This window comes from Gopherus evgoodei, chromosome 2, assembly GCF_007399415.2.
Source record: "Gopherus evgoodei ecotype Sinaloan lineage chromosome 2, rGopEvg1_v1.p, whole genome shotgun sequence".
Classification (NCBI taxonomy): Eukaryota; Metazoa; Chordata; order Testudines; family Testudinidae; genus Gopherus; species Gopherus evgoodei.
In genome coordinates this window covers 283,804,714-283,832,464 of record NC_044323.1, presented here as the reverse complement: position 1 = coordinate 283,832,464, position 27,751 = coordinate 283,804,714, and the positions used below count along the sequence as shown (strand labels likewise).

At 43.3% G+C, this 27,751-nt stretch overlaps 1 protein-coding gene across 2 annotated transcripts in view; it reads right to left on the bottom strand.

Annotated features, from left to right (window-relative positions):
- KHDRBS3 (KH RNA binding domain containing, signal transduction associated 3) overlaps nucleotides 1-27,751 on the bottom strand; it is a 211,474-nt gene that overhangs the window by 96,464 nt on the left and 87,259 nt on the right. For both annotated transcript variants that reach the window (XR_003999220.1, XM_030553872.1), the window contains exons 3-4: nucleotides 16,833-16,949; nucleotides 11,902-12,048 (exon numbers count right to left, since the gene is read on the bottom strand). Coding sequence is in view for 1 of the 2 variants with exons in the window: in XM_030553872.1 (XP_030409732.1) it covers nucleotides 11,902-12,048; nucleotides 16,833-16,949 (264 nt within the window). In the remaining variant the exon portion in view is untranslated. The remainder of the gene's footprint in view (nucleotides 1-11,901; nucleotides 12,049-16,832; nucleotides 16,950-27,751) is intronic.

The window sequence follows — 27,751 nt, the reverse complement described above, 5'->3', positions numbered from 1 at the left end:
CAAGATCTGATGGTGGAATCACATTCCACTACAAAGTGGTGAAAATCCCATCACTTCATTTCAGCTTGTCAGATCTGATGAATTTTCAGCCGAAGGCATTTCGACTACAGGCCCATGTGCCACAGGGAGAAATCCTGTGCTGGTGGAGGGCAGATTAAATAACCTGCCCCAAAAGCTTATTTCCATCCTTAAGTTCCAATTCTATGAATTTCTTCCGTATATATGAGTAATTTTATCCAAATAATAAACATAGTGAGTGCTGAAAATATTTTCCTTTGAAAAATCTAAAATAGACTTGTATAAGTAAACTGAGGACACACTAGACTTATTTGCTCTCCTCAACAGAGCTACTCATAGGAAGACTGCAGAATTCATAACAGTTATTTATAAAGAGTTAGTAGAATATTTCTCAAATACATGCAGACCTTGAAATACTATAAGCTATCCTCCAAATCCTGTATGCTACATAGAATGAAACAGATGTTGTGAGCTAATGTGAACTCAGAGCTGAATTTCTTCATCATCAAATTCCATTTAGTATAAATGAGCCAAGGATTGCAGTTTTAGTGTAAACCAAGAAAAAGATTGTATTCAAAAGACTATTTTTAACAGGCTCCTCCATGTACCAGCAATAAGTGCTGGTTCTCACATCATTTCACTATGGTTTAGTTCAAGAAACAACTACATTGTGTCTATTCCTTTTCCACCAAAGTGGAAGAGTTTTATTCAAACACCGTCAATAGTAACAATTCTAATTAAGGAAGAAAGGGAATCTATCTCATGATGGCAGTGGAATTTTATTCCATCTATCAATGTGAATGCAACCAAAGAAATATCAAATGTTGCCTTATTCACTTTACTATGAAGCACAGAAACTGAACGAACAAAAGGATTCATGCCACTCTAAGAACACTGGCACTCATCTATCAAACTTTCTGCCTCTCCTCAACTGTAAGGTTTTTTTTAAACAAAAGAAGGCTTGGATTTTCCCTCATACTTCATTCAAGAAGGCAGCCTTTTGGTTGAAACACAGGTACTAAACAGCAATGTTACCTGTTAAGCATCTTTGTATACCCTTGGGATATTAATTCAGAGAGGATAAGTTGCAGTTCATTCTCTGTTCAGGCACGAAGGCTGCAACAACCAATCAGTAAGTAAGGCTAGGTCTACACTAGAGAGTTTACAGCGACACAGCTGTACCGATGCAATAAGATCTCTCACGCAGTCGCTCTATGCTGACGGGAGAGAGAAATCCTGTCGACATAATTAATCCACCCCCACAGAACGGTGACATAGCTCTCCCACCATTATAGCGCGGTGGATCTAGTGCTTATGCCGATGTAATATATGCTGCTCAGGTGGGTAGAATGTCCATATCCCTGAGAAACAAAAGTTTTGCCAACGTAACTGGTAGTGTAGACATAGTTAAAGACAAACCTTTTTGTGCCCTTTCATAGATGCCTTCTGTGACATAGTTTTATTTCCAGGACCTTGTTCTTTCAAAAGCAACTGCTTCAGTAAACTGTTAATACTTTAAACTTGTGTAAGCAGCAAAGATTTTACTACAATAAGATCTTAGATTAATACCCACATTTCAATTATTTCCATGGGGTGAGTGGTGTTTCATTCTGATTGACAGAGTACAGAACGACAATTTGAACATAAGATGTCTATTTCTTCACCTAATGTATGCCAAGTCATGATGGATGGGAATTGTATATAGGAATCCCTTAGCTACAAAATACCAAATACCAAATTATACACAAGATGGACAATGAAGAACATTAAGGAAGCACTGGATGAGCACAGTAAGTAGGATGCATTGGCCAAAATGCCTCACTGAAGAAAGCAGAGTTGACTAGTTTGCAAAGTTTTAATAAAAAAAAAATGGAGCATTGTCAGGCAGGAAAATAAGTTATTTAGCAGGCCTTGATTTTTCAGCCATGGGAATAGCACCTCAAAAATCTCTCTCAATGGAAGTCTAATAAAACATAAAATACTTATATGAAGGAAGTAGTCCACATGAAGGTGTACCTTGTGAAGACAGGCATTTTGACAGACCTCTCTGATGGAGGTTGGCCTGGGGTTTTCGGTACTAGTGAGTTACTTGAAAAGCAGTCCTCTGTGCCAGAATGAAAAGTAAGCAATTTACTTTTCCAGCCAAGCCACAATAGTCTACTTAGCAACTTCTAGAGCCTTGCAAGCTTAGCAGCAGCAGTTACAGCACTTGCAAGCCAGAGTTTGATTTGATTTTAAGAAAGAGAATAATGTTTGCAAGCTATAGGTTATAACCAGAGCATCTATGGCAATTATTTTTCCTGAAAGACAAGTGATAGCTCAATTTGCCAAGAAAGCCACACTGGGCTTTGTAGCAAATAAACTACAATTATGTTATCCACTGCTGCTGAACAAAAACAAACTTGATTGGATTTTAGGAGGTGGACAGCTTCTCTCTTGTGGTACCCAAAATGACTACTCAGTTTTTAAAATGTAGATTTTTAGTCCTTCTGTTAGACTTCTTTTGAAAAGCCAAGAGGAATTAAGACAACATGGGCTTGACCCCAGATCTAACAAAAGGTCATTTTGTACTACCTGAGCTCAGCACAGGCAAGGTTCAATCCCATCTCTTGCAATCTGCTATGAAAAAAAAATAAACCATGTAATTAGGGATGAAAGGAGAAAAGTTGCTCTGGTTCTCAGTCTTCATCTTTCCATACTCAGCATGATAGGCTCAGCCACTGCTGAGCTGAGAAGCATATCAGTCTCATACCTTAAGGTGCTAGTAGACTCATAGAACAACTTCTCCACTGAGGTTAATTAATGCCTGTGTTCCAGATGTACAAGTGGGAAATACCTTCAACGCCAGTGGACGGATATCGTGTTTCTTATCAAGCAGACTTCTGTTGGTGCCAGGTGCAAATAGTTTCTTGTTCATTAGATTAGTTAACAATATCTACCACCATTGTCTCCCACTCGAAGAATATTTCATCCATCACTACCTGATTCAAGAAATAGAGCTTATCATCTGTTAACTAAATGTAATTATGTTCTTATGTTTGGATTAGTGGCAATCCAAAATACCTTGCGAGTATGGCATATCTGCATGACTTTCTGACACAGGGGGTTATAATCTGGTGCCTTTTTATTCATCTAGAACATGATGTTCACGTTGTTCATTTAGACATGGGATCTGTTTAGGACACCATGACTGATTGCTCTCATCTCTGGAATATTCAAGAGTAGCTGTTCTTGGAGAGAGCAAACTCTCCCGCTGTGTGGTCTCCCATTCATCCAAGATTTGACACAAGTTTAGTATAGTGTTTAGACACTGTGGTGATAAGGTACTTTATAAATACCTACAGATAAATCCAAGTGGTTCCTTCCATGCTGGTCTGCCTGATCAGCCAGCCATCAGGAAAAGAAACCATTCAGGCAGGCTGCCATTACAGCTAAGAATTTCACAAGTATACACAATGCTTCTGTAGCGCTGCTGAAGTACAGTCCTTCACAGAGTCTGAACTTTTGGAGTCGCCAGATGAAGAATCTCTAACATACTGGAAGTCAGCCAACGTTCAAAGACAGTCTCTCACCTTAGAAACATATGGAAGGGCAAGCACAGGAAGGTACTGCCAACCAAGAGGAACAGATGCTCCAAGGAGTACCCCACATTTAGAGCATTGAACTTGTCGTCAGTTATTGCTATAGATATGCAGACATATGCTAGGCAAGGTATAGGTATGGAGTAAAACACTGATGCAAAAAACAATAGCTTAGCTAAACTAACTGAGGCCTAAGGTCTAAAGATTTGACATAACCAACTAACTAGTAAGTGACCCTATATCATAAGTTGTCACAAGATAGAGTACTGCATTAAGTAACTGATCCTAAACTGCTGACAGGTAACTACAACATACCTGTCTGGACCAGCTTTTAATATTTTAAATCAGAAGCATCAGCAGATGATAATGCCATGGTAACTAAACATATATGCTAATAAGCTTGACGTCAATGGCCTAGTAACCTATGGGAGAAGAGCACCCCAACATTAGTAGGGTGAGGTAGTATAGGTAAGGAAAAGAGGTTGAAATCTCTATTGCATATGAATGAGGAATAGGGAGTGTTGTCATAACCTATTATAAAGTTAGTACTCTACCTGTGGACCCCCGTGAGATTTCCAGGAATCTATAAGTCCAAGGACAACTTGTGGGTCATTTCACCTACTATTGGGCTCCCCCAAAGAATGATGTGAGTACATGAATGCTGAATTCAGCATTATCTATTTTGCTGAGTTGTAGTGTTTGTGATATTGCTCATTGTGTTAATAAAACTACACCTCTACCCCGATATAACGCTGTCCCTGGGAGCCAAAAAATCTTACCATGTTATAGGTGAAACCGCATTATATCGAACTTGTTTTGATCTGCTGACGCGTGCAGCCCTGTCCCCTCCCCCCGAGCACTGATTTACCATGTTATATCCAAATTCGTGTTATATTGGGTCACGTTATATTGGGATAGAGGTGTATTACAAAATCAGAAATTGTTTTCCCTAAGTGTGAGTCTCTCTCTGATACACCAGGGCCCTCACTCTAATATTGTGACTGATGTAGAGGTAGCTGACCAGCGCAATAACACATCGTTTTAAATTGCAAACTCAAAATAATACCTAACCAATAGATTAGACAACAAAAGTAAACTGGAAACTATATGCTGTTCTATACACCCAGTGACATCCATGCTGCCTCTAGGCCTTACGTGACAAAAAACAAATCTCCTCCACACTAGAGGCACTTCAAGGTATGGATCCACTGCTGAGTTGCACCAATTTCAAAGACACTGAATTTTCATTTATTTTTGCACATGGCATCTCCTCCAAGGTATGTCACCAACGTACTGTTACCCAGGGTTTTCAGAACCCAAAGCAGTGGTAACTTCACAGATTCACTTCAGGTGGTATCAGAAATAAATCAATGGGAAAACAGCACTTCCGGCTGATGAAAAATTGATACAAGGGTGCTCTGATCTAAAACTACTATTTATTAGATTTAAGCGCACACATACACACACACAAAGACTAAGTTTAGAACATCCCAAGCAATTACACAGAATCTGAGATGGTATTGAGTAGTTAGCAACAGGTCCGTGATGGGGGGTAGCTTCCCCACCGGGGAGTATGGTGTCAGGAAAGTCTCTCAAGATAGCTTCAGAGAGCTCACTCTAAAGTACACTCTGGCCTGGTCCACACTACGCAGTTAAATCGATTTAAACAGCGTTAAATCGATTTAACGCTGTACCCGTCCACACTACAATGCACTTTAAATCGATTTTAAGGGCTCTTAAAATCGATTTCTGTATTCCTCCCCAACGAGAGGAGTAACGCTAAAATCGATATTACTATATCGATTTAGGGTTAGTGTGGACGAAAATCGAAGTTATTTGCCTCCGGGCGGTATCCCACAGTGCACCAGTGGCCGCTCTGGACAGGTAACTGAACTCTAATGCACTGGCCAGGTATACAGGAAAAGCCCCGCTAATTTTGAATTGCATTTCCTGTTTGGCCAGCGTGGAGCTCTCATCAGCACAGGTGACCACGCAGAGCTCATCAGCACAGGTAACAATGCAGTCTCCTGAGAATAGAAAAAGAGCACCCGCATGGACCGCACGAGAGGTACTGGATCTTATTGCTATATGGGGAGAGGATTCAGTGCTAACAGAACTGCGTTCCAAAAGACGAAATGAAAAAACTTTTGAAAAAATTTCCAGTACCATGAGGGAGAGAGGCCATACCAGGGACTCAGTGCAGTGCAGAGTGAAAGTCAAGGAGCTCAGACAAGCCTACCAGAAAACCAAAGCAGCAAACGGCAGATCCGGATCAGGGCCAGAAACATGCCACTTCTACGCTGAGCTGCATACAATTTTAGGGGGCTGCGCCACCAGTCCCCCCCCTTGTCCGTGGATTCCGAGGTGGGGGTTATAATCTCAACCATGGATGAGGATTCAGTGGAGGGGGAAGATGACGAGGAGGAAGAGGAGGATGAGCTTGCAGAGACCACACAGGACTCCATTCTCCCCAACAGTCAGGAGCTTTTTGTGACCCAAACGGATTTACCGTCCCTGCCCTCCCAAGTCATTAGCCCAGACAGTGAAGCCATGGAAGGGACCTTTGGTGAGCGTACCTTTGTAAATATAAAACATAGTTTAAAAGCAAGCGTTTTTTAATGATTGATTTGCCATGAGTGTTTGGCATGCATTAGCAGGCATTAAAGTTACTGGAACAGTTTGTTAACACGTCTGGGGATGGAGCAGAAATCCTCCAGGGACATCTCCATGAAGCGCTCCTGGAGGTACTCCAAAAGCCTTTGCAGAAGGTTTCTGGGCAAGGCAGCCTTGTTCCGTCCACCATGGTAGGACACTTTACCACGCCATGCATGTAGCAAGTAATCTGGTATCACTGCATGACAAAGCCTAGCTGCGTAAGGTCCCGGTGATTGCAGGCATTCAAGAAACATCCTTTCTTTACCTCGTTGCGTTATCCTCAGCAGAGTGATATTGTTCATGGTAACCTGGTTTAAATTAATGTATTTTATTAAGGGGACAGAGCTGGCCATTCCTACTGGGCTACTTGCCTGTTGCTTAAAAGAAATCCTTCCTTGCAGGTAGCCAAGCGGGGGGAGGGGGCTTAATGGCGATTCCTACTGGGCTGCTTGCCTGTTGCTTAAAAGAAATCCTTCCTTGCAGATAGCCAAGCGGGGGGAGGGGAGGAGGCTTAATGACGCTGAGCTGTTTAGCATTTGGCCAGCAGGAATCTTCCCAGCTACCAGCCACGCGGTGGTGGGGGGGTGGGAGGAGAAAGGGGGGGTGATTAGCAGTGATCTGCCATTATACCAGCCATGCGGTGTGGGGAGGGGTAAAGCAATTCCCTTAGGGGTAGGGTATTGCGTCTGCTGCTCCTTGTAAAAGCAGCAGCACAGGGAGAAGCTGTATGCCTTACCATGACCGCATGCAAGCTGAATTGTGATACCCGGACCTGCGTCTGTGTTGATCTGTTATACCACAGCTGCAGGCACTAAATACTAAAAGAATCCAAATGCGACCTTGTAGTGAAATCACATGTGCTATGTAAGGTGAATAGTGTAGTTCACTGTGAAACAGTATAACCATTGTTCTGTGAAATGTATCTTTATAATCCTTCTATCACTATTTTCCCCCACTCACGCAGCTGCAAATTTTTCAAGCCTTCCTACTCCATCCCGAAGGCTAGCTCAGATAAGGCGGAGGAAGAAGAGGACACGAGATGAAATGTTCACAGAAATCATGGCAATAACCCGCAATGAAAGAGCTCATCTGGGGGAGTGGAAGGACGTGGTAGCAAAGTACAGGAAAGATACCAGTGAACGTGAGGACAGGAGGGACCAACGTGAGGATAGGAGAGATGCTCGAGATGAGATGTGGCAGCAGGAAGATCAGAGGTGTAGGCAGGAAGATCAGTGGTGGCAGGATGCAACGCTGGAGCTGCTGCGTGATCAAACTGACATCCTCCGACATCTGGTGGATCTTCAGGAAGAGCAGCGGGGTCACAGACTGCCGCTCCAGCCCATGTTTAACCACCCTCAGTACTCACCATGTCCCATATCTTCCACACCCAGACGTGTAAGAACGCGTGGGGGAAGGCTTTCTGCACCCGCCCACTCCACCCCCGTGGACAGTCCAACCAAAAGGCTGTCATTACATTGAAATGTCCTTAATGGCCTTTTTCTTCCCTCATATCCTCCTCCCAAATTCCTTGTTATTTCTCTTACTCTTTTTATAATTACACGCTTTTTAAACAAAGTGGGAGGGTGGGTTGCTTACAGGGAATGACTTTTAATAAAGAATACAAGCTTTTTAAACGATAGTAACTTTATTTCCATAAGCAAGCATATAATGGAAGGGGGAGGGTGGGTTGCTTGCAGGAGTCAATAAAGGGGGAAGGTTCATGAAGGGGAAACAAACACAGCAGTCACACTGTACCCTGGCCCACGATGAAACTCATTTTCAAGGCTTCTCTGATGCGCACCGCTTCCTGGTGTGCTCTTCTAATCGCCCTGGTGTCTGGCTGCGCGTAATCAGCGGCCAGGTGATTTGCCTCAGCCTCCCACCCCGCCATAAAGGTCTCCCCCTTACTCTCATAGAGCTTGTGGAGCACACAGCAAGCAGCAATAACAAAGGGGACATTGGTTTGGCTGAGGTCTGAGCGAGTGAGTAACGTTCTCCAGCGAGCCTTTAAACGGCCAAATGCACATTCTACCACCATTCTGCACTTGCTCAGCCTGTAGTTAAACAGCTCCTGACCACTGTCCAGGCTGCCTGTGTATGGCTTCATGAGCCATGGCATCAAAGGGTAGGCTGGGTCCCCCAGGATAACGACAGGCATTTCAACATCCCCAACTGTTATTTTCTGGTCTGGGAAGTAAGTCCCTTGCTGCAGCCATTTAAACAGAACAGTGCTTCTGAAGACACGAACGTCATGAACCCTTCCTGGCCATCCCACGTGGATGTTGGTGAAACGTCCCTTGTGATCCACCAGTGCTTGCACCACCATTGAAAAGTACCCCTTGCGGTTTACGTACTGGGTGCCCCGATGCTCCGGTGCCAAGATAGGGGATATGGGTTCCATCTATGGCCCCCCCCACAGTTAGGGAATCCCATTGCAGCAAAGCCATCCACTATGACCTGCACGTTTCCCAGAGTCACAACCTTTCGTAGCAGCAGCTTAATGATTGCTTTGGCTACTTGCAACACAGCAGCCCCCACAGTAGATTTGCCCACTCCAAATTGATTCCCGACTGACCGGTAGCTGTCTGGCGTTGCAAGCTTACAGAGGGCTATTGCCACTCGCTTCTCCACTGTGAGGGCTGCTCTCATCCTGGTATTATGGCATTTCAGGGCAGGGGAAAGCAAGTCACAAAGTTCAAAGAAAGTGCTCTTACGCATGCGAAAGTTCCGCAGCCACTGCGAATCGTCCCACACCTGCAAAACTATGCGGTCCCACCAGTCTGTGCTTGTTTCCCGGGCCCAAAATCGGCGATCAATGGGTAGAACCTCATCCATTACCATCAGGAGCTCCAAAGGGCGGGGGCCCGCAGTTAGGGAGAAATCAGTGTCCAGGTCCTCATCACTCTCGCTGCCGTAGCTGCCTCCTCCTCTCCTGCGTTTGCAGTTCATGGTTCACCACAGACAGCACGAGAATGCGTGAGGTGTTTACAACGTCCACGATCGCGCTACTGAGCTGAGCAAGGTCCATGCTTGCTGTGCTATGGCATTTGCTCAGTTCACCCAGTAAAAAGGCGCGAAATGGCTGTCTGCTGCTTTCAGGAAGGAGGGGTGAGGCTGTACCCAGAACCACCCGCGACAATGATTTCTGCCCCATCAGGCACTGGGGTAGTAACCCAGAATTCTGAGGGTCAGGGAAGACTGCGGGAACTATGGGATAGCTACCCACAGTGCAACGCTCCGGAAATCGATGGTAGCCAAGGACCATGGACGCACACCGCCGAATTAATGTGCCCTAGTATGGACGCATAAAATCGACTTTGTAATATCGGTTTTATAAAACCGGTTTTAGTTAATTCAATTTTATGCTCTAGCGTAGACGTACCTTCTATTATCGAGTCTTTTGAGAACTATTTTTTACAAAACACATACCTTATAGTGACCCCTACTGGGTCATCAATTCTCCTAACATTAACAAACTACTCATCAACAAAACATTCCTAACAATCTTAGTCATAATAAGCTTCTATATCAAAGGCACCCTAACTCAAGGTCCCTATCCACTTATTTTATTTCAGTCTCAATTTGTTCTATCTTTTCCCATTCTGATTAGCAAAAACTGCAACCCTGCAGCTACTTTTGACCATGCCTCCAGAAACCCTGCTTATTCAAATTAAACTTTAACTATATAGTGTTCTATATTTCATTCATTCATTGTCGCTGAATGCACACAATATGGTTGCAATTAGCTTGATCAAATTCTGGGGTAACAAAACCACTCCATTCTGGAATAACAGTACAATCTCCCCAACTCCAGGTACCACCAGTGTCTCTCTGACATTTAAGATGTTCACTCTGCTCCAGGTAATGGCATTCTGCTGTGGTTCTAAGTCCCAATAGGACACTGGAATTTGTGCTTGCATCCCAGTGGTGCAGAAGAGAGAGAACTACTGAGCTACATAGACGTGCTTGAGCAACTCCTTTCAAACTTCATAATCATAAATATTAAACATAACATCCACCAGAAGCCAACTTTTGTCATTACCTTAGACAGGCAAAGAGCTTATCTCCACTATGTGGTGGCAGTGAGTCACTCACATTGTAAATTTTGTCTTCTACATGCATCACAGAACACTAACACTCTCCATGCACTTTAGATGTGCACAGTTTTAGTAGCATCCCTATCATAACAGGCTCAATTAAAAAAAAGACAGCATGTAGGTGTATCAAAACTCAATGCTGAGGACTGAAAGTGGGAGCAAACTCTGCCTTACCTGCACTTAAGAATAAAATCAAATACATAACAATAGCAAGTGATGAAACTTCAAGGAAGACTCTCAGTGATGACAAATAAATTAATTTCCCATAGCTCACACTTGGAAAAAAAAATACAAGAGTAAGAATGCTGTGTGGGTTGTATCTCTAAAGAAAGCTCTTTATCTACTAAGATCTAACATAGGAGTTCAGTGTTTTCCTGCAACAGTTCAGGTACTCTCTAAACACATAACACAATCATCTGTACCAAAGAAAACATGTCCTGAATAAAGATCTTATCAGGAAAGTAAAGGAGAGGAACTGATTTTTTCAAAATATTTTGTCATGTAATTATTTGAAAACTTAAAGTTCATGCATATGTTTACCGAAATCCATTATAACTTAACTTAAACATAATTTGATCTAGCAAAATAAGAACAATGTTTAGATAAATAACCCTTTTATTATCTAGCTATTATTATCTATGGCATTTTACTTATAACTGTTAATATTGTACCCTTATTTGCAGATAAGGTAACCATGTCTAATTTGCCTTCACCTAGTTGTCATTGGAAATTGGAGATTTTTTTTTTTATGGTTTCCACTTTTTGAATTACAGTGCAAATTTGCTCGCACTTGCATCTTACCCCACCTAAAAGCAAGCAAAATCATGTGTCTGCATATTTCCCATACTTTCTAAGGACTTCCTTAACAGCCTACACGAAGAAACCCAAGTTACCAGGGCCATCTGAATCCTTGTGTTTTACTACTCTAAGAAACCAAAAGCACCTTTAAAGCTATATTGACAAACCTGATTATAAAACTGAAGTTTAAAATCAATTCAATTTCTACCTAATTTGTTTTGACAATGTATTTTTGATAATTAGCTAACTCTGAATTACATTCAATTTTAAAACAGAAGTAGCTAAATCAAAAATATAATTAGGATGACTTATTGGGAAACAGGCATACCACCAGTAATAAACAACTTAGCTCACATATAACTGTTTTCATCCATATATCTAAAAGTGCTTTTCAAAGGAAGGTATAAGTCCCCATTTTACATATAGGGAAACTGAGGCACAGTGAGCCGGTCTGACTTGACCAAAGTCACACAGCACATTAACTGTCATAGCTGGGAATAGAATACAGGTTTCCTGATTCCCAGTCCAGTGTCCTACCCACTAATGATCATGCTGCCTTCCTATTAATATACACATATTATAATATTTTATTTTACATGGGAATATCACAATTATTCATTCATATCTAGTGCAAATGATCTCTCAAATGAGTTATGGTACACATCCTTTAAAACCCAAGAGAGAGATTTAGGTTAGATTGCACATTAAAGAGGCAGAATTAGTAAATAATAGTATAAGATTACAGTACTAACAGGGATAAGAAACTTCTTGATTTCTTCCAAAGCATGTCCCATTCTGGCATATGCCTCTGCTGGTGGGGCAAATACTTCAATTAGAACATGCAGGTCATCATTTAGATGGAAGTATTTTGCTTCTCCACTTTTTCTCAACTCTTCTTCCTGGGAAGGATACAAAATTTCACAGTAACAAATATAATCATAAAAAGAGAAAAAAAAATACTTGTATTTGAGATGTTTGCCATATACATACAGTTCATTCACTTTTTGCTTCAAATACTAAATGGAAACATAACTGAAAATTATAAATTAATATTCTCAACTGTACTCAAAGTCAATGAAACTTTACAATATTGCTATTTTGCCTATCAAGGAATGTTTTATGAAGTATATATTGCTCAAGAGAAAATTAATAGATAAGATTTCTACCTTGAGACAATTACTGGTTCCTCTAACAGACAGAATTGTTTCCATTGTTTTGACTTGATTGAAATATACTAACAGTATTTGTGAGCAACATGAAAAAAAAATCTTTGTCCTATTTACAGTTTCAGCATTGGGGGGTTTGTTCTATTTATTCCTCTTGCTCCAAACTAATTCTAGGCTGGCTGGAGAGAGTGTATAATCTTCATTAAGTGGATGAGCACTCAGTTCAATTTGTGTATGTTCAAATTTCTTGAAACAGAAATTTCTGGAAATGCTTAGAGGCTTAAAGGACGTCATCAATTTAAAAATCATAATTATGCCTGAAATTTGTTTTGATGACTTTTTAATAAGCATTGGAAAAACAACAGTGTGTTTTAAAATCCCAAAACAAAAAGCATTGCTAACAGCCTAAGTATGGTTTTATTGTGCTATTAGACAAGCAGTAAAACATTCTGCTAATCTAAGTATTCAATATAATTTGATTTGAAATTTTTTTTGTCAAATATCTGAGGCTCTAAAAAGTATGCTATTCCTGACATTTATTCTATTTAAACAAACAATTAATAGTGCTAAAACATCTCTTTTAATAGGTCCACAAATAGTAGTTTTAATGACAGATTAAAGCTTTCTTATTTGTTCCTTCTGGGTCATAATTATGAGTTAAAGTTATGACAATCAGGTCTACCTTATTGTAGATAATCTTTTTGTTGTCAAATTTACACAATATATGAATATTGCAAAATTAGTTGGAAAAGCAAAGCAATCTGATTATTGATAGAGCGTACAGAGCAAGAAAATTAACACATCATAATTAGTTGGCTGAATCTTGTCAACCTTAACCATCATCTTGTCAATACAAGTGATGAAAGGACCACAAAAATAGAAATTAAAAACCTCCCTCAATTAATACATTCTAGCTAAGAACTTAAAAAAAAAAAGGAGGGGGTCCTTTTAAGCTAGTTTAACAAATCAGACTGCTCAAAATGCTAAAGAAAATTTCTGCTTATGAGTCATTTAGCGTGGTCCAAAGGATATAGGTGAGAGCACCATGAATTAAATTAAAAATTGAGAAATTTAAGCTGGATATCACAAACAAACTTAACTGAGAATGATTAGACTGTATAATAGTTTCCCTTGGGAAACAGCAGAAACTCTTGAATAATTTAAGAGTGAACATACTACTGGAAAATATGATAGTGAATAATCCTGCATAACACAATATGACTTGACTTAGAAGAAAGATGGAAAATATCTAAGATTCTTTGGGTGGTAGCAGTTCAAAGTACAAAACAAAAGGGATTTGATCAGCCTAATTTTAATAACGTAATTAAGTAGATTTCAACAAAGTTTGTTTAAAATCACAGTAAGCAAAGTTTCCTCATACAGAGAGCTCATATGCTAAATTTCATCCCTAGGAAACTTGTTGGCTAAAGGATTTAAAAACCTAATAATTGGAACTAATAACAGTAGTGTGCATAGTGCTTGGATGTATTAGATCTTTCAGAAAAACATAATCAATGTATTAGACCCTTGAAATAAAACAACCTATATTGCTCAGATCAGGACTATAACCACTCACCCACTGCTAAGTGCTTTTTCCTTGCACTCAATGTAATCTGTATTTTTAAATTATACCTAAGAAAAATAAAAATATAATCTCACAAAATTAAGCTCTTCCTCTTGCAGATATCTTAAATTCAGTGCAGATTTTGTAATCAGTCTTTACTAGTTAGTCTCTTCAGCGTTGTCAATACTGGCCATTGGTTATTGGATGAGAGCACTATATTACAGTTAATATAGAAAATATTTAAAATTGTAAACATTGAAGTCATTAATCTGATTGATAAATAAATACAAACTGCTTTAGCACGTAACACTTCTAGTGCTTTTCACACTCAGATTTCAAAATACTTTACAAAGAAAGGTAAATATGATTTTACCCTCCTTTAAAAAAAACAAAAACAAAACAAACACAAAAACAGATTTAAGGATCTTCCATCTTTAATCCACCATTATTTGACAGGTTGGAAAGTTGTGATCAGCAGCAAAAAGTTCAAAAATTCTGACTTCAGTAATATACTACCATGGAGAACATTTAGGTAAAAATTGCCATCCCACCAGCAGATCCTTCAGAACACTCTACTCAACAAAAAGTATGTAATTTTGTTAAATGTATGTAATATTACTAAACATCATGAATGTCTAAGAAATGAGAGCAAAACTCCTATTTTTGTCCTTCAGGACTTTGTTATCAGTGATAGTATACACACATTGTTGATTTTTTTTCATTTGAATTTGCTGATCATGAAAATGAAAATCTAGTACCTCTGGCTAGTGGCATCATTAGTAGGAATACTACTATACAGGAATCACCAGACCATGTCTGGATGATGATTATCTGACAGCAACCAACAGCAGATGATTCAAAGGAAAGGGTGAAATCCATAAGACAATTATAGGACAATGCACTCTTGAGAGACATTTCTATATCAAATATGAAGAAGAAATATTGTCTTTGTGTTCATATTTTTGGAATGCAACTCCCTAAGTGACACTCATTTACTAAATGCCACCTCTACAGTTACATTTCTCTGAGGATCAGTTTCTGACCCTCCTACAAAAATCAGATTTGTCCTATGCCCAAAGAAGGGAAACATATTGTTTTTGTAGAAAGGAAATCACTGAAACCATACTATTTTAAAAAAAAGCAAACAGAATTTATCATGCAAGTCTAAATCACTAAAAAGACATATTGTACACTTATAAAAAATGAATGCTATGTAAGTACACAAGAATAATCAAATGTATTACAAAATGCTATATCCATGTAAATAAGGGTTATACCAGCATAATGGCCTGTTGAAATACAACTGTACAACTTTATATTTCAAGTGCTTTAGCTGTTTTTCCTTCTCTATATCTTTAATAAAGGTTACATGGATTTTTAATGGTGTGTTTGCCATGATACTGAGCAGGTTGAGATCTCTGTATACCAAACTCCTGATCTTATTTAACACTGTTTAACACTGGACAGCAACTGGGTTATGTGAACACTTTTGACACATATATTCCATCTAAATTAATATAACAGGACCTGACCCAGGAAATCTAGATTATAAATATCAGTTTTTCTTAAAATAGAAATGAGCCTGAACTAAATGCCTGATTCAGACACCCTTCCCACAAACTCGGAGATATAATTTTGGATCTGAACCTTTTGTCTTAGGCCTTTCCCTTTACAACAAAAAACAAATTGCTTTTGCTGTGAAATTGACCAAACTGGCCTTCGTATAAATATAAGACCAACAATATTTTTGTTGTAACAATGTAAAGCCAGGAGAGGGAATTATAGATCAGCTAAAGCTTGCCCCAGGAAATCTGTTGATACTATAATACTGATACACAACAAAAAATGCACAAACCAATGAACAAAAAGAATGCCAAGATGGCACCTGCTCCATGAGAAAATGGAGAAAGAGAGAGAGAGAGAGAGAGAGAGAGAGAATGAAGAAAATTTGCCGAATGTCAGAACCATATCAGTAAGCCAATATTTTAATACATATTTTCCTAGTAAACTTGACCTCACCCTTTCATTCATATCCCAACGCCCATTTGTCTCATCCATCTGTTACATTTTGACATTGCTAAATTTTGAACTTTTTGAGATAGAGAATGTATTTTTACTGTCCATTTGCACAGTGTGTTTAATAAATAAGATACTAATAAGAAGCCACACATCTCAAAGTGCTACTGTAATAAAAACTATACATAATATAACCCCCTGCAAATAAAATGCATCAAAAATTGTATTTAAACAGACTATGCAAACTATATTGCATGGGAATATGAATATTTTACACATTGATTTTTTTTTTATTAAAGAAAAATGTTCCTAACAGGCAACCCTAACAACCACACTAAAGTGTAGTTGACATCACCATCTACCTATGCACTTCTGAAGGCCATCATCATAGTATCTCATGATTTTCTTGGGAGGCACTCTATCACAATATGCCAGTGGTCTAATTTTCCTTCCTGCATTCTTTGAGACAGTTTGATTTTAAACAACTTCCCCCTTTTCTCTTCTACTATTATATTTGTTTAACATGAAATAATTGTCTTTATTTCAAATGTCTCTAATGGCTATTCACGTTACAAGTTTTAGGTCTGTCTGTGATTAAATTATTTCCTCAGACAGTTAACATTTTGGAAAGTTCATGATTTAGGCCCCAATACTGAGATGAGTTTTGTGGTGGGCAGATCCAAAAGCCATGCTGAGCCCCACTGACTTCACTATCTTCACATGTTTAGAGGTTTGCTTGCATAGAGTTCACTGCAGAATCTGAGGGTTCATATGGAAAAACAGACAACATCTGAATCTAGCTCACATATGCTTTGTTTTATATTCATTTTCTGGTGGTTCTTGACTTTTTCCACTTTCCCAAACTGTGCTGGGAAGACTAAAGGAAGCCACGTACCAAGGTATACATGCACTAAAATGTTTCAGCTATTTGGTTTACCTTGGCTTTGTCCCTCATGGAGCCTTTTCCCAATATAGACATTTTTGTCAATGTTTCTTCCTGTAAACGTTTCAGTGAATTGCCACGTGGACCCAAAAGTTTTCCCACAAAGTTGAACTGTAAGGAAACAACAAAAAACATCATAAAAATATTAGTCTCTAAGGTGCCACAAGTACTCCTTTTTCTTTTTTGCTGATACAGACTAACATGGCTACCACTCTGAAATAAAAATATTGTAACACTGAGGAACTGTCATCATGTAAAATTACAACAAGGTATGAAAGATGTTGCTTATGCAGCATTTTGATGTAGCTGCAAACAAAACAATATATTAGGTCATAACTTTTATAGCCATTAAATAAACATATGTGGAATAGATGCCACCACTTCAGTAACTTCTCCCATAGTACAGAAACATACAAACATCAATATACAAAAACTTTCAAATACTATAAAGAGAACTCAATTCAGTTCAACTATATTATTTTAGATTTAGGACAGAAAAAGATGCTAACCCTTAGGCCGTAAGTACCTCTGGCTACTGTATAAAAGCCCAGTTCAATATAAAAATAAAATCAGAAGCTAGCTCAACCATACAGAGAAGCAACCAATCAAGTATTTTTATTTCTTAGCTTATGCTCCTTAAAAATTATCTGTGAAGGAATATGCCACTCCCTCCCCGCCCAAAAAACCCACCATCCCTAAAAAGATAAGCACTTATATGAAGGCTGTCAGTTTGTCACGGAAGTCAAAGAAGTCATGGCAGCTCAGGCAGCCCCTGCGCCAGTTGCACCAGCCACTGGGGCAGTCTTGGGCCCCTGCACCCTCCCCTCTCCAGCAGCAGAGTTTGAGTGTAGGAGGGGGAAGGAGATTGGGGCACAGGATGGGGTGAGGCAGGCTCTGGGCGGAGCTTACCTGGGGGGGCTCCCCAGAAGCGGTGACATCACCATCGCTCAGATGCTAGGCGGAAGCACGGCTAGGTGGCTCTGTGTGCTGACTTCAACCCCCGGGCAGCCCCCTGCAAGTTTTAGTCAAGGGTATTTTTAGTAAAAGTCATGGACAGGTTACAGGTTGTGAATTTTTGTTTACTGTCCATGATGTGTCCGTGACTTTTACTACAAATATCTTTGACTAAAACGTAGCCTTACTTATGATCAACAGATTTAAGCAAGATCAGATCAAGGTCAGAAGCCATTTCCAAAGACCAAGGAGCTGTTATGTGTCTGTTACAGCTATCCCCCTATTCCATTTTGTTTCTTACAGCTGTCCCCATACTCCATTTTGTTTTTGTTCTCCTCCTGTGGCCGCCCTTCCCTGGCTGTTAAGTTGTTTACCAGGGCCACTGCCCTTCTCAAAGGGAGGGCCCCTTAAGTTGTTTAACAGAGCCATTGCCCTTCTCAAAGGGATGGCCACTTGTGCTGCGTGCTAAATAGGATCACTGCCCTGTTCAAAGGGTTAGTCCTGTTATCACCTCGTTGAGCCTGGGCTCAGTGTAGGGCAGGCAATGTCCAGAGCTGCAAGACCTATTGTGTTTTTAAGATCCTGGGCATGAGTCATAGGCCTCATGTGCTTTTGAGTCACCTACTGCACAGGGCTATGCCCAGACATGTTTCTGTGCTTAACCTGCAGTTTTTTCCCTGTGCCTCCTCCCCTGTGACAGAGGGAGCCTATCAGGATTACTGGCGGGAAACTGCCTAAGTTTGCCATTTTGAAACAAACATCAGAAAGGTTCCTGCATTGCTGCCTGGTCTGATCAGCCAGGGGTTTTGGGGTGTCCTTTCTCCGCTCTCGTTTTATTTTTGAGCGTACCCCTGTTTTTTTAACCCCCCCCATGAAGAACGAATTGCTACCTGAGAGATCTCCTGATTATTGAGACTGTACCGAGCCCTCCTTGCTTCTTCTGATGTTGCTGCTGCTTCTGCCTTTGCTGCTGCCTTGGGGACTGGTAAGAATCCCTCTGTGAAACTTTCCCTACTTTTATTTTATTACTTTAGCTGCTGGCTCTGTTTCCCCAGCATACAGACTCAAGTTGAACCTTAGTCTGTGTCTTAAAACCTCTCTTAAACTCCGCGGGGCTTTGCTGCTAAAAATAAGTTTGTGTCGCTGCTAAGCTCTGCTCCTGTGGGCTTTGCCTCGGGGCTCCCTGCTTTCAGCTGTATCCCTTGGCTTCAGCCACCATCCCTTGGCTTCCTTGGGAGCTGTATCCTGGGCACATACCACTCTGCCCTCTGTGACTTCCCCATAGCATAAGATGCACCATAGGTTTTGTTTTTTTTAGTTTAATAAGTCATAGTTTGTTAAGATTGTAGAGCTTGTAAGTTCACCTGCCTTGTTATAGTTACTGTTTTGTTGCTCCATATAGTTGCTTGTTATAGTTTTGCTTAGAATTGTGATATTTGTTGTTTTGCCTAGTCGTTGGTTAAGATAGATAAGGTTTTTGCTGCTTAAATTCGTCTTCCCGCTGTCCCGATCTCTCCCTGAACTTTCCCGTGTCTGTTTTTCCCCCGCTCCAATCTCCCCCTCTGTGTGCTCCTCCGTGTCTCCCTGTTATAACCCTTTGCTGCTTTCCCCCCCGCATCTGCACTCTCCGAACTTCCCAAACCCCTTGCTGCTCCCTCACCCACGTCTGCATCACCCTCCGAACTTCCCAAACCCCTTGCTGCTTCTTCCCCTGTGAAACTTCCCAAACCCTTTGCCGCTTTTTTTCCTTTGTTTTTGGTGTCCGCTTGTTGCTTAAACCTCTCTCCAGCCCTTCTTTACACTTCCCCGCTGCCCCTCCCCTACCCAAGATCACCATCACACTGCTCCATTGTCCTTACCCTGCAGGGCTTCAGAGTCTCTCGCTGCCTCCAGCCGCACTCTCCTCTCATCAGTTGCCACTAATCATTCACTCCCCTCCCCACTCTCCTATCCTAGCCTCACAAATTAAGTCATTATACCGTTACATTGCATAAGTTCACTTATATTCACATTTTACTTGTAATTATAACACTCCATGGTTGCTTCCACTTTTCTGATATACTTTGTATTTGCATTGATACCATTTTGTTACATTGTGTATAAGGCCACTAACCACTTAATACATTCTATCTAAGATTGTTGACCATTTTATATAGAAGCTACCATTTTATTTTGCATTTCTTTTGATACGCTTATTGACTGTACTGTACCCCATTGTGCTGAACCCCACTTACTGTACCCCACTGTTAGAACTCCCTACACTGTTCAATAAGAACTCCCCCATCATTGTCTATTGTAAACACCCTATACACCCCATCCCATCGTATTTCATTGTTAAATTCCCACCACTTCCTTTTTTCCTTTAATAAAGAAATTAATTGGCACCCCACCTGTGTGGTAATTGCTCCCCAAGATCCCATATACCTGCAGGCAGGGACATTATGGAGAACATCCTATTGGCAGCGCCCACCTGTTGATACCAAGGAGCTCAAGCACCTAGGTTGATCTCAACTGTGATTTGTCAGAAAAAGAAAGGAAATACCATAGCATAATGATAAAAATTCCTATATTTTCTCTATGCCTGAGTGTCTGTCTAGAGAGGTAATACTGAAAGGTAATCTATTGCAGGAGTTATTTTCTCAGACACTAACCATGATACCTTTTTGATCCCATGATGAACATCAGTTCTAACAGAAAGATTAGAAAAAATGGTTACCTACCTTTCATAACTGTTGTTCTTCGAGATGTGCTGTTCACATCCACTACACATTAGGTGCGCCCATCCCACGGAAACTTTTTCCCTTAGTGGCTCCCATCGGGTCGGCAGGGGAGCCCCCAGAGTAGCGCCTCCATGCTGGTGCATATATGCCCCTGCCAACCCAACCCCTCTTCAGTTTCTTCTTGCTGGAGACTCCGACAGAGGGAAAGGAGGGTGGGAAGTGCAATGGATGTGAACACATCTCGAAGAACAACAGTTACAAAAGGCAGGTAACCGTTTTTTCTTCTTCGAGTGCTTGTTCACATCCCTTCCACATTAGGTGACTCACAACCTTACCAGAGGAGGAGGGTAGGAGTCATGGAGCAATTGATTGAAGAACAGCCCTGTCAACCACCACGTCATCTCTGGCTTGCTGGTTGACTGCACAGTGGGCTGTGAATGTGCGCACCAGTGACCAGGTGGCTGCTTTACATATCTCCTGGATCAGGATGTGTGCCAGGAAAGCTGTTGAGGATGCTTGTGCCCTTGTCAAGTGAGCAGTGATCTCTGGGGCTGGAGCCATGGCAAGCTCGATGCAATAGAGGATGCAGTCTGCAATCCACAATGATATACGTTGTGCTGAGACCAGAAGCCCTTTTGTTCTATCGGCTATGGTGACAAACAACTGTGTTGACTTGCGGAAATGTTTAGTTTGCTCCAAATAGAACGCCAGGGCCCTTCGTACATCCAGAGTGTGCAGGTTACAGTGACTCGGGTCTGTGTGTGGTTTAGGAAAGAACACTGGCAAACACGTCCTGTCCCATATGAAATTGTGAGACTATCTTAGGGAGGAATTTTGGGTGTGGCCTGAGTTGTACTTTGTCCCTATAGAAAACTGTATAAGGAGGCTCCAAGGTTAGGGCTCTCAACTTGGATACTCTCCTCACCGACATAATGGCCACCAAGAACACCACCTTCCAGGAGAGGTGAAGGAGAGAACAAGAGGTCAGGGGCTTGAACGGGGGCCCCACGAGCTTGGAAAGAACCAGATTAAGGTTCCAGGGAGGGACCGGTGGGCATGAGTAGGGGAACACTCTCTCCAGTCCCTTGAGGAACCACACCACCATGGAGTTAGAGAACACAGAGCATCCAGATTCCCCCGGAGGGAACACTGAAATGGCAGCTAGATGTACTCTGATTGAGGAAGGAGTGAGACCCTGATGCTTGAGGTGCAGAAGGTATTCTAAGATGACTGGAATAGTGGCCTGGAGTGGCTGTATCTGCTTAGGCTCAAACCAGCAGGAAAATCTTTTCCACTTAGCTAGGTAGGCTGCCCTAATGCAAGGCTTCCTACTGCCAAGGAGAATCTGCTGTACCAGACGAGAGCATTGGCTCTCCATAGCGTTTAACCAAAGTACTTCCATGCCATGAGATGCAGAGACTGCAGATCCAGGTGGAGCAAGTGCCCACAGTCCTGTGTGATGAGGTCCTGGTACAGGGGCAGGGCAATCAGGGTGGCCACTGAGAGATCTAGCAGGGTTGTAAACCAGTGCTGATGAGGCCAAGCTGGGGAGATCAAAATTATCATCACCTTGTCTCTGCAAATTTTGAAGAGGACTCTGTGGAAGAGTGGGAGCAGAGGGAAGGAGTACTTCAGACCCCTGTTCCAAAGGATCACAAATACGTTTGCGACCAAGCCCGGAATGTGGTTCTGTAATGAGGAAAACCGTGAACATTAGCTGTTGTCTTTAGTGGCAAAGAGATCCATTTGGGGAAACTCCCACTTCTGAAAGACTGACTGCAAGATGTCCAATCTCATCGACCACTTGTGCATGTGGTACGACCTGCTGAGGCTGTCCGCTAGCTTGTTTCGTTCTCCCGGGAGATACAACGCTACGAGATGAATGGAGCAGGCTATCCAAAAGTCTCACAGGAGAAGGGTCTCTCGGCAAAGGAGCGGACTCTACCCTGCTTGTTTATATAAAACATGGCAGTGGTGTTTTCTGTCAGAACTGTCATGCTCTGACCTTCCAGAGTAGCATGAAAGGTTTGGCAGGCTAGACTAATCACCCTGAGCTCCTTCACATTGATGTGGAGCGACATCTCGGCTTTCGACCACAAATTCTGTGTCATTAGGTCCCCCAAGTGACCTCCCCAGCCAAGGTCTGATGTGTGTCACAAGCATCAGAGCAGGCTGTGGTGTGGCGAATGGGATACCCTTGCATGCTACCGGCCGATTGAGCCACCAGCACAGGAAGTCCAACACCTGGTCCAGAATCATCACAACAAGGTTTGGGGATCTCTGCTCAGGCGATACAACTGGGCAAGACATGCTTGTAAAGTCCTGAGCTGTAGTCGAGCGTATTTGACTACGTGAGTGCATGCTGCCATGTGTCCTAGGAGCTGCAGGCAGCATCTGGCCATGGCAGTGGGGAATCTTAGCATCAATCTATGATCTGCTGGATGGCCAGGAACCTGGATTCTGGAAGGCTCGCTCATGCCTGCACCAAGTCCAGCACTGCCTCAATGAACTCCTGCCTTTGGGTTGGTATCCGGGAAGACTTGGGCATGTTAATGAGAAGACCCAGCTTGTGGAATGTGTCTAGGGCCACCGTCAGATAGGAGCAGACCTCCTCTTCGGATCAACCCACGAGGAGATAATCATCGAGGTATGGGTATACCCATATTCTCCTCTTTCGCAGAAAGGCTGCCACTAATGACATGCATTTCGTGAACACGCGAGGGGGCTGCCGCGAGACCAAATGGGAGGACCGTAAAATGGTAATGGTGTTGGTTTATGGCAAACCGCAGGAACCGCCGGTGAGCGGAGTGAATAGCAATGTGAAAGTATGCATATTTCACATCGAGGGCAGCATACCAATCCCCTGGATCCAGGGACAAGACAATAGTGCCTAGGGAGACCATGTGGAAGCGGACCTTGACTAAGAACTTGTTGAGCCCATGAAGGTCTAAAATGGGCCAAAGGCCCCCGTTTGCCTTTGGGATGAGAAAACAGGAGGAGTAAAACTCCTTCCCCTTTAGTTCCCGAGGGACTTCCTCCACCGCCCCTGCCTCTAGGAGCCACTGTACCCCCTGCACAAGGAGTTGCTCGTGAGAAGGGTCCCTGAAGAGGAACGGGGAAGAGGGGTGAGTTGGAGAGAAGGAGGAGAACTGCAGCGTGTAACCCACTTGTACCATGCGTAAGACCCAACGGTCCGACATTATAGATTCATAGACTCTAGGACTGGAAGGGACCTCGAGAGGTCATCGAGTCCAGTCCCCTGCCCTCATGGCAGGACCAAATACTGTCTAGACCATCCTTGATAGACATTTATCTAACCTACCAACCTAAATCTCCCTTGCTGCAGTTTAAGTCCATTGCTTCTTGTTCTATCATTAGAGGCTAAGGTGAACAAGATTTCTCTCTCCTCCTGATGACACCCTTTTAGATACCTGAAAACTGCTATCATGTCCCCTCTCAGTCTTCTCTTTTCCAAACTAAATAAACCCAATTCTTTCAGCCTTTCTTCATAGGTCATGTTCTCAAGACCTTTCATCATTCTTGTTGCTCTTCTCTGGACCCTCTCCAATTTCTCCACATCTTTCTTGAAATGCGGTGCCCAGAACTGGACACAATACTCCAGTTGAGGCCTAACCAGCATATGGGACCACGCCTGGCAGAAGTGGAACAAGCAGTCCAAGAAACATGGGGAAGGATCCAGGAGCTGGGTTGGCACGCAGTCCTCGAGCGCACCTTCAAAACCCCTGCCTGTTGCCAGGCTGGAGCTTGCTATGGCCCTAGCCTTCATTAGGCGTGTTATTCCACCTGTGTCTGTTGTCTCTGCCCCTCCTGTGATAAGGCTCCTGCCTAGGGCAAGGCTGGTACTGCCATTGCTGCGATAGTTGGGGCTTGAACGGCTTCTTTTGAGTTGCCGGGGTGTGCATGCCTAATGACTTGAGGGTTGCCCGGGAGTCTTTAAGGCTATGCAGCCTGTCATCTCTCTGGTCGGAAAAGAGGCCAGACCTTTCGAAGGGGAGGTCCTGGATGGTGTTCTGGACCTCTGGTGGAAGGCCTGAAGCCACCTCAAACATCTCATCACCACACCTGAGGCAACTGTTCTGGCTGCTGCATCCGTTGAGTCCAGAGAGGCCAGTAAAGAGGTCTTGGCAACTGCCTTTCCCTCTTCCATGAGGGCCGTGAACTCAGTATGAGAGCCCTGGGGCAATGAGTCTTTAAATTTGGAAACTGCTGCCCAGGAAATAAAATTGTGCCTATTTAGGATCACCTGCTGGTTCACAATCTGTAATTGGAGGCTCCCAGAGGAGTAGACCTTCCTTTCAAAGAGGTCCAATCGTTTAGCCTCCTTGGCCGTGGGGGCCGGGGCTTGCTGGCCATGACATTCCTGTTCATTTATGGCTGAGATGACCAGTGAACGGGGGCTGGATTAGAAAAAAGGAACTCATATCCCTTGGAAGGTCCCAAGTACTTCCTCTCCACCCCTCTTGCCGTTGGTTTGCTGGAGGCTGGGGTTTGCCAGACCATCTTATAGTTAGACTAAATGGTCTTTTTGAGGGGGAGCACAATTCTGGAGGGGCCTTCAGGGCTTAGTATGACCAGCATAGGATCCTCCTGCTCCACCACTTCCTCCCCTGCAGGCCCAAGTTCTGGGCGACCTTGCAGAGCAGCTCCTGATGTGCCCTCTGGTCAATCAGGTGAGGCCCCGATACCGCCGTGCCCGCCACAGCTTTGTCCGGGGATGATGAGGAGGTGAGGGCCTGCTGTGCTTCTTCTGTCTGCTCTTCTTGCCACTCATCATAGGCCGAGGGCACATCCGAGCCCTGCCTGGTTGATTGTCCCCGAGACGGCCCCTGGCTCAGTGTTGCTTCCGCTCGCTGGTGTTCTGGAGAAGCGGCTGGTGGCCTGAATACCATAGCCTCCTTGGGTGAGGAGGGGTGCCTGCATGGGGACCGGGACAGATGCACCGAATAGCCGGACCTCAAAGCTCTAGAGGAGGTCCCTTGCTGCTGATGATAGGCCCACGGTGTCCAAAAGAGCCATTGTCCTGGTGGGTCCCACTGGGGATGCCACGTGGTCTGGGGCTCCCTGCTAGCCGGCCCTGTGGGCATAGCTAGAACGGCCTGAGTCGACTTCAGATTCCGAGGATGCCGACCTCGAAGGCCAACGTGGTGCTATGACACGGTGCCGTCAAGAGGCTGGAGAATGGCACCTCACTGACCGGGACGAGGATCGGTACCAATGCTCTCAGGACCGGGATCACTGCCTTCTACCGGGAACTGCAGCCTTATTTCTCCTCAGTGCCGGCTTAGTGATGGTGCTGGGAAGCAGTGCACCAACGGAGCCGGTGCCGTGTGCTGGCTCAGTTCCAGTGCCATCGAGTTCCGCAGCTGGGAGTCCACAGAGGCTGAGCTCGACCAGAACCGGTGAAGGAAGCGGTACTCGGGCGGTGACCTTGAGCGGCGCACCATTGCCAGCTTGCCTCTGGACAGCACTCTTGGTGATGGCGCCAGAGGCTGCTCCTTGTGAGGGAGGGGATTTGCCGCCAACAGCTCGATGAGGTCTTTTGCTGCCTCAGAGGTGTCTGGCGTGGAGGGCTGTTCTAGAATGTCCTCCAGTCCTTCTTCCGCACTCAACCCACTTAGCCCAGAGCTCAACAGGCCCTGCGGCACCAGAGTCACCGGTGCCGGAGCATGTCCTGGGGCCGTACTGCTCTTTTGAGTGCTCAGTCCCTTGAGAGGTGCCGCCTTCTTATGTGGAGAGTGCCCTCTATCGCCTTTTGGGTGCTCCTTCGATCATACTGGAGAGGGTGAGTGGTGCCGGGGCTTGTCCTATTGCCTTGGTGCTGCATGCTTGTGGTGCCCCCCCAGCGACAGATTACAGACTGATGCCGGGGCACTCCACAAAGAGGATGCTGGTACCGAAGTCGGCTGGTCTGAGGTCGCAGCACGGCCTCCATGAGGAACTGTTTGAGGCGAAAGTCTCTTTCTTTCTTGGTTCTTGGCTTAAAGGCCTTACAGATCTTGCAGCGCTCAGTCTGGTGTACTTCCCCGAAACAAAGGAGACACACATTGTGGGGATCTCTGATCGGCATAGGCTTGTGGCACGTGGTACAAGCCTTAAACTCTTGGGCCTGCAGCATGCCCTGCAGCCCAGGGCTGGTGATGGAAACGACTTCCAGACACCTAAACAAAGGAAGCTTAACTATCTACTATTAAGAAGTGCTAACTACTGATAACTGCTACAACTGTGCTAACGGATCACTCGCAAGCGAGAAAAGAATTGTTCCAACGCCGCCATGGATAGTAAGAAGGAACTGAAGGGGGGTTGGGTCGGCAGGGGTATATATGCAACAGCGTGGAGGCATCACTCTGGGGGCTCCCCTGCCGACCCAACCTGAGCCGCTAACGGAAAAATTTTCCAACATCCATGCACGTGGCGCGCACACACCTAATGTGGAATGGACGTGAACACGCACTCAAAGAAGAACCTGATATTGAAGAATCTGATATTGGAGTAGTCAATGAAAATTTAAGTATAATATACCAAAAATATTACATTTTTCTATAAGGAGAAGATCAATCTTAGCTAGATATTAATGTGAAAAAAAATCTTACCAGATAGCTTAATCCAGTGCCCACGGTGCCATGGCACCCACCAGGGCATTTATGTGAGCCCGCCTAGTGCCCAGTAGGTGACAGAAGCCGCGGCCCTGTGCCTGCCAGGGACAGAAAACTTCGGGTCCCGCAGGCTGCAGGCACCGGTGCTCTCTGTCCCTGGCAGACGCGGGGCTGCAGCTTCTCTCTGGCTTCTCTGGGGCTGCAGTCTATGGGCGCCGATGTTCTCGGTCCCCAGCAGGTGTGAGGCCGTGACTTAAGCCGGAGAGAAGTCACAGCCCCAGGCCTATCAGGGACAGAGAACTCCAGGGCTGCAGGCTTCATTCTATGTTAAAGTAAGAATAATAAATATATTTAAACCAGCAGTTCAGCAATGTTTTGCTTTTTAAAAATAAATAAGATGAAAACTGTTTATGATATTTATTTTGTAAAAACTCCTTAATTTTTCTTACAAGTAGATAAAAAAGAGCAAATTCACATGGTAAGATGAAAGAGTAACTGCCGAATAATTTATTTAATACCTTTTACATGTAAAATTACCCTTTTTATCTTATGAATTCATATATTATGTAATATTAAATATGATGTTTTTCATATTATTTAATGTACAAATACAAAATAAGCCTTA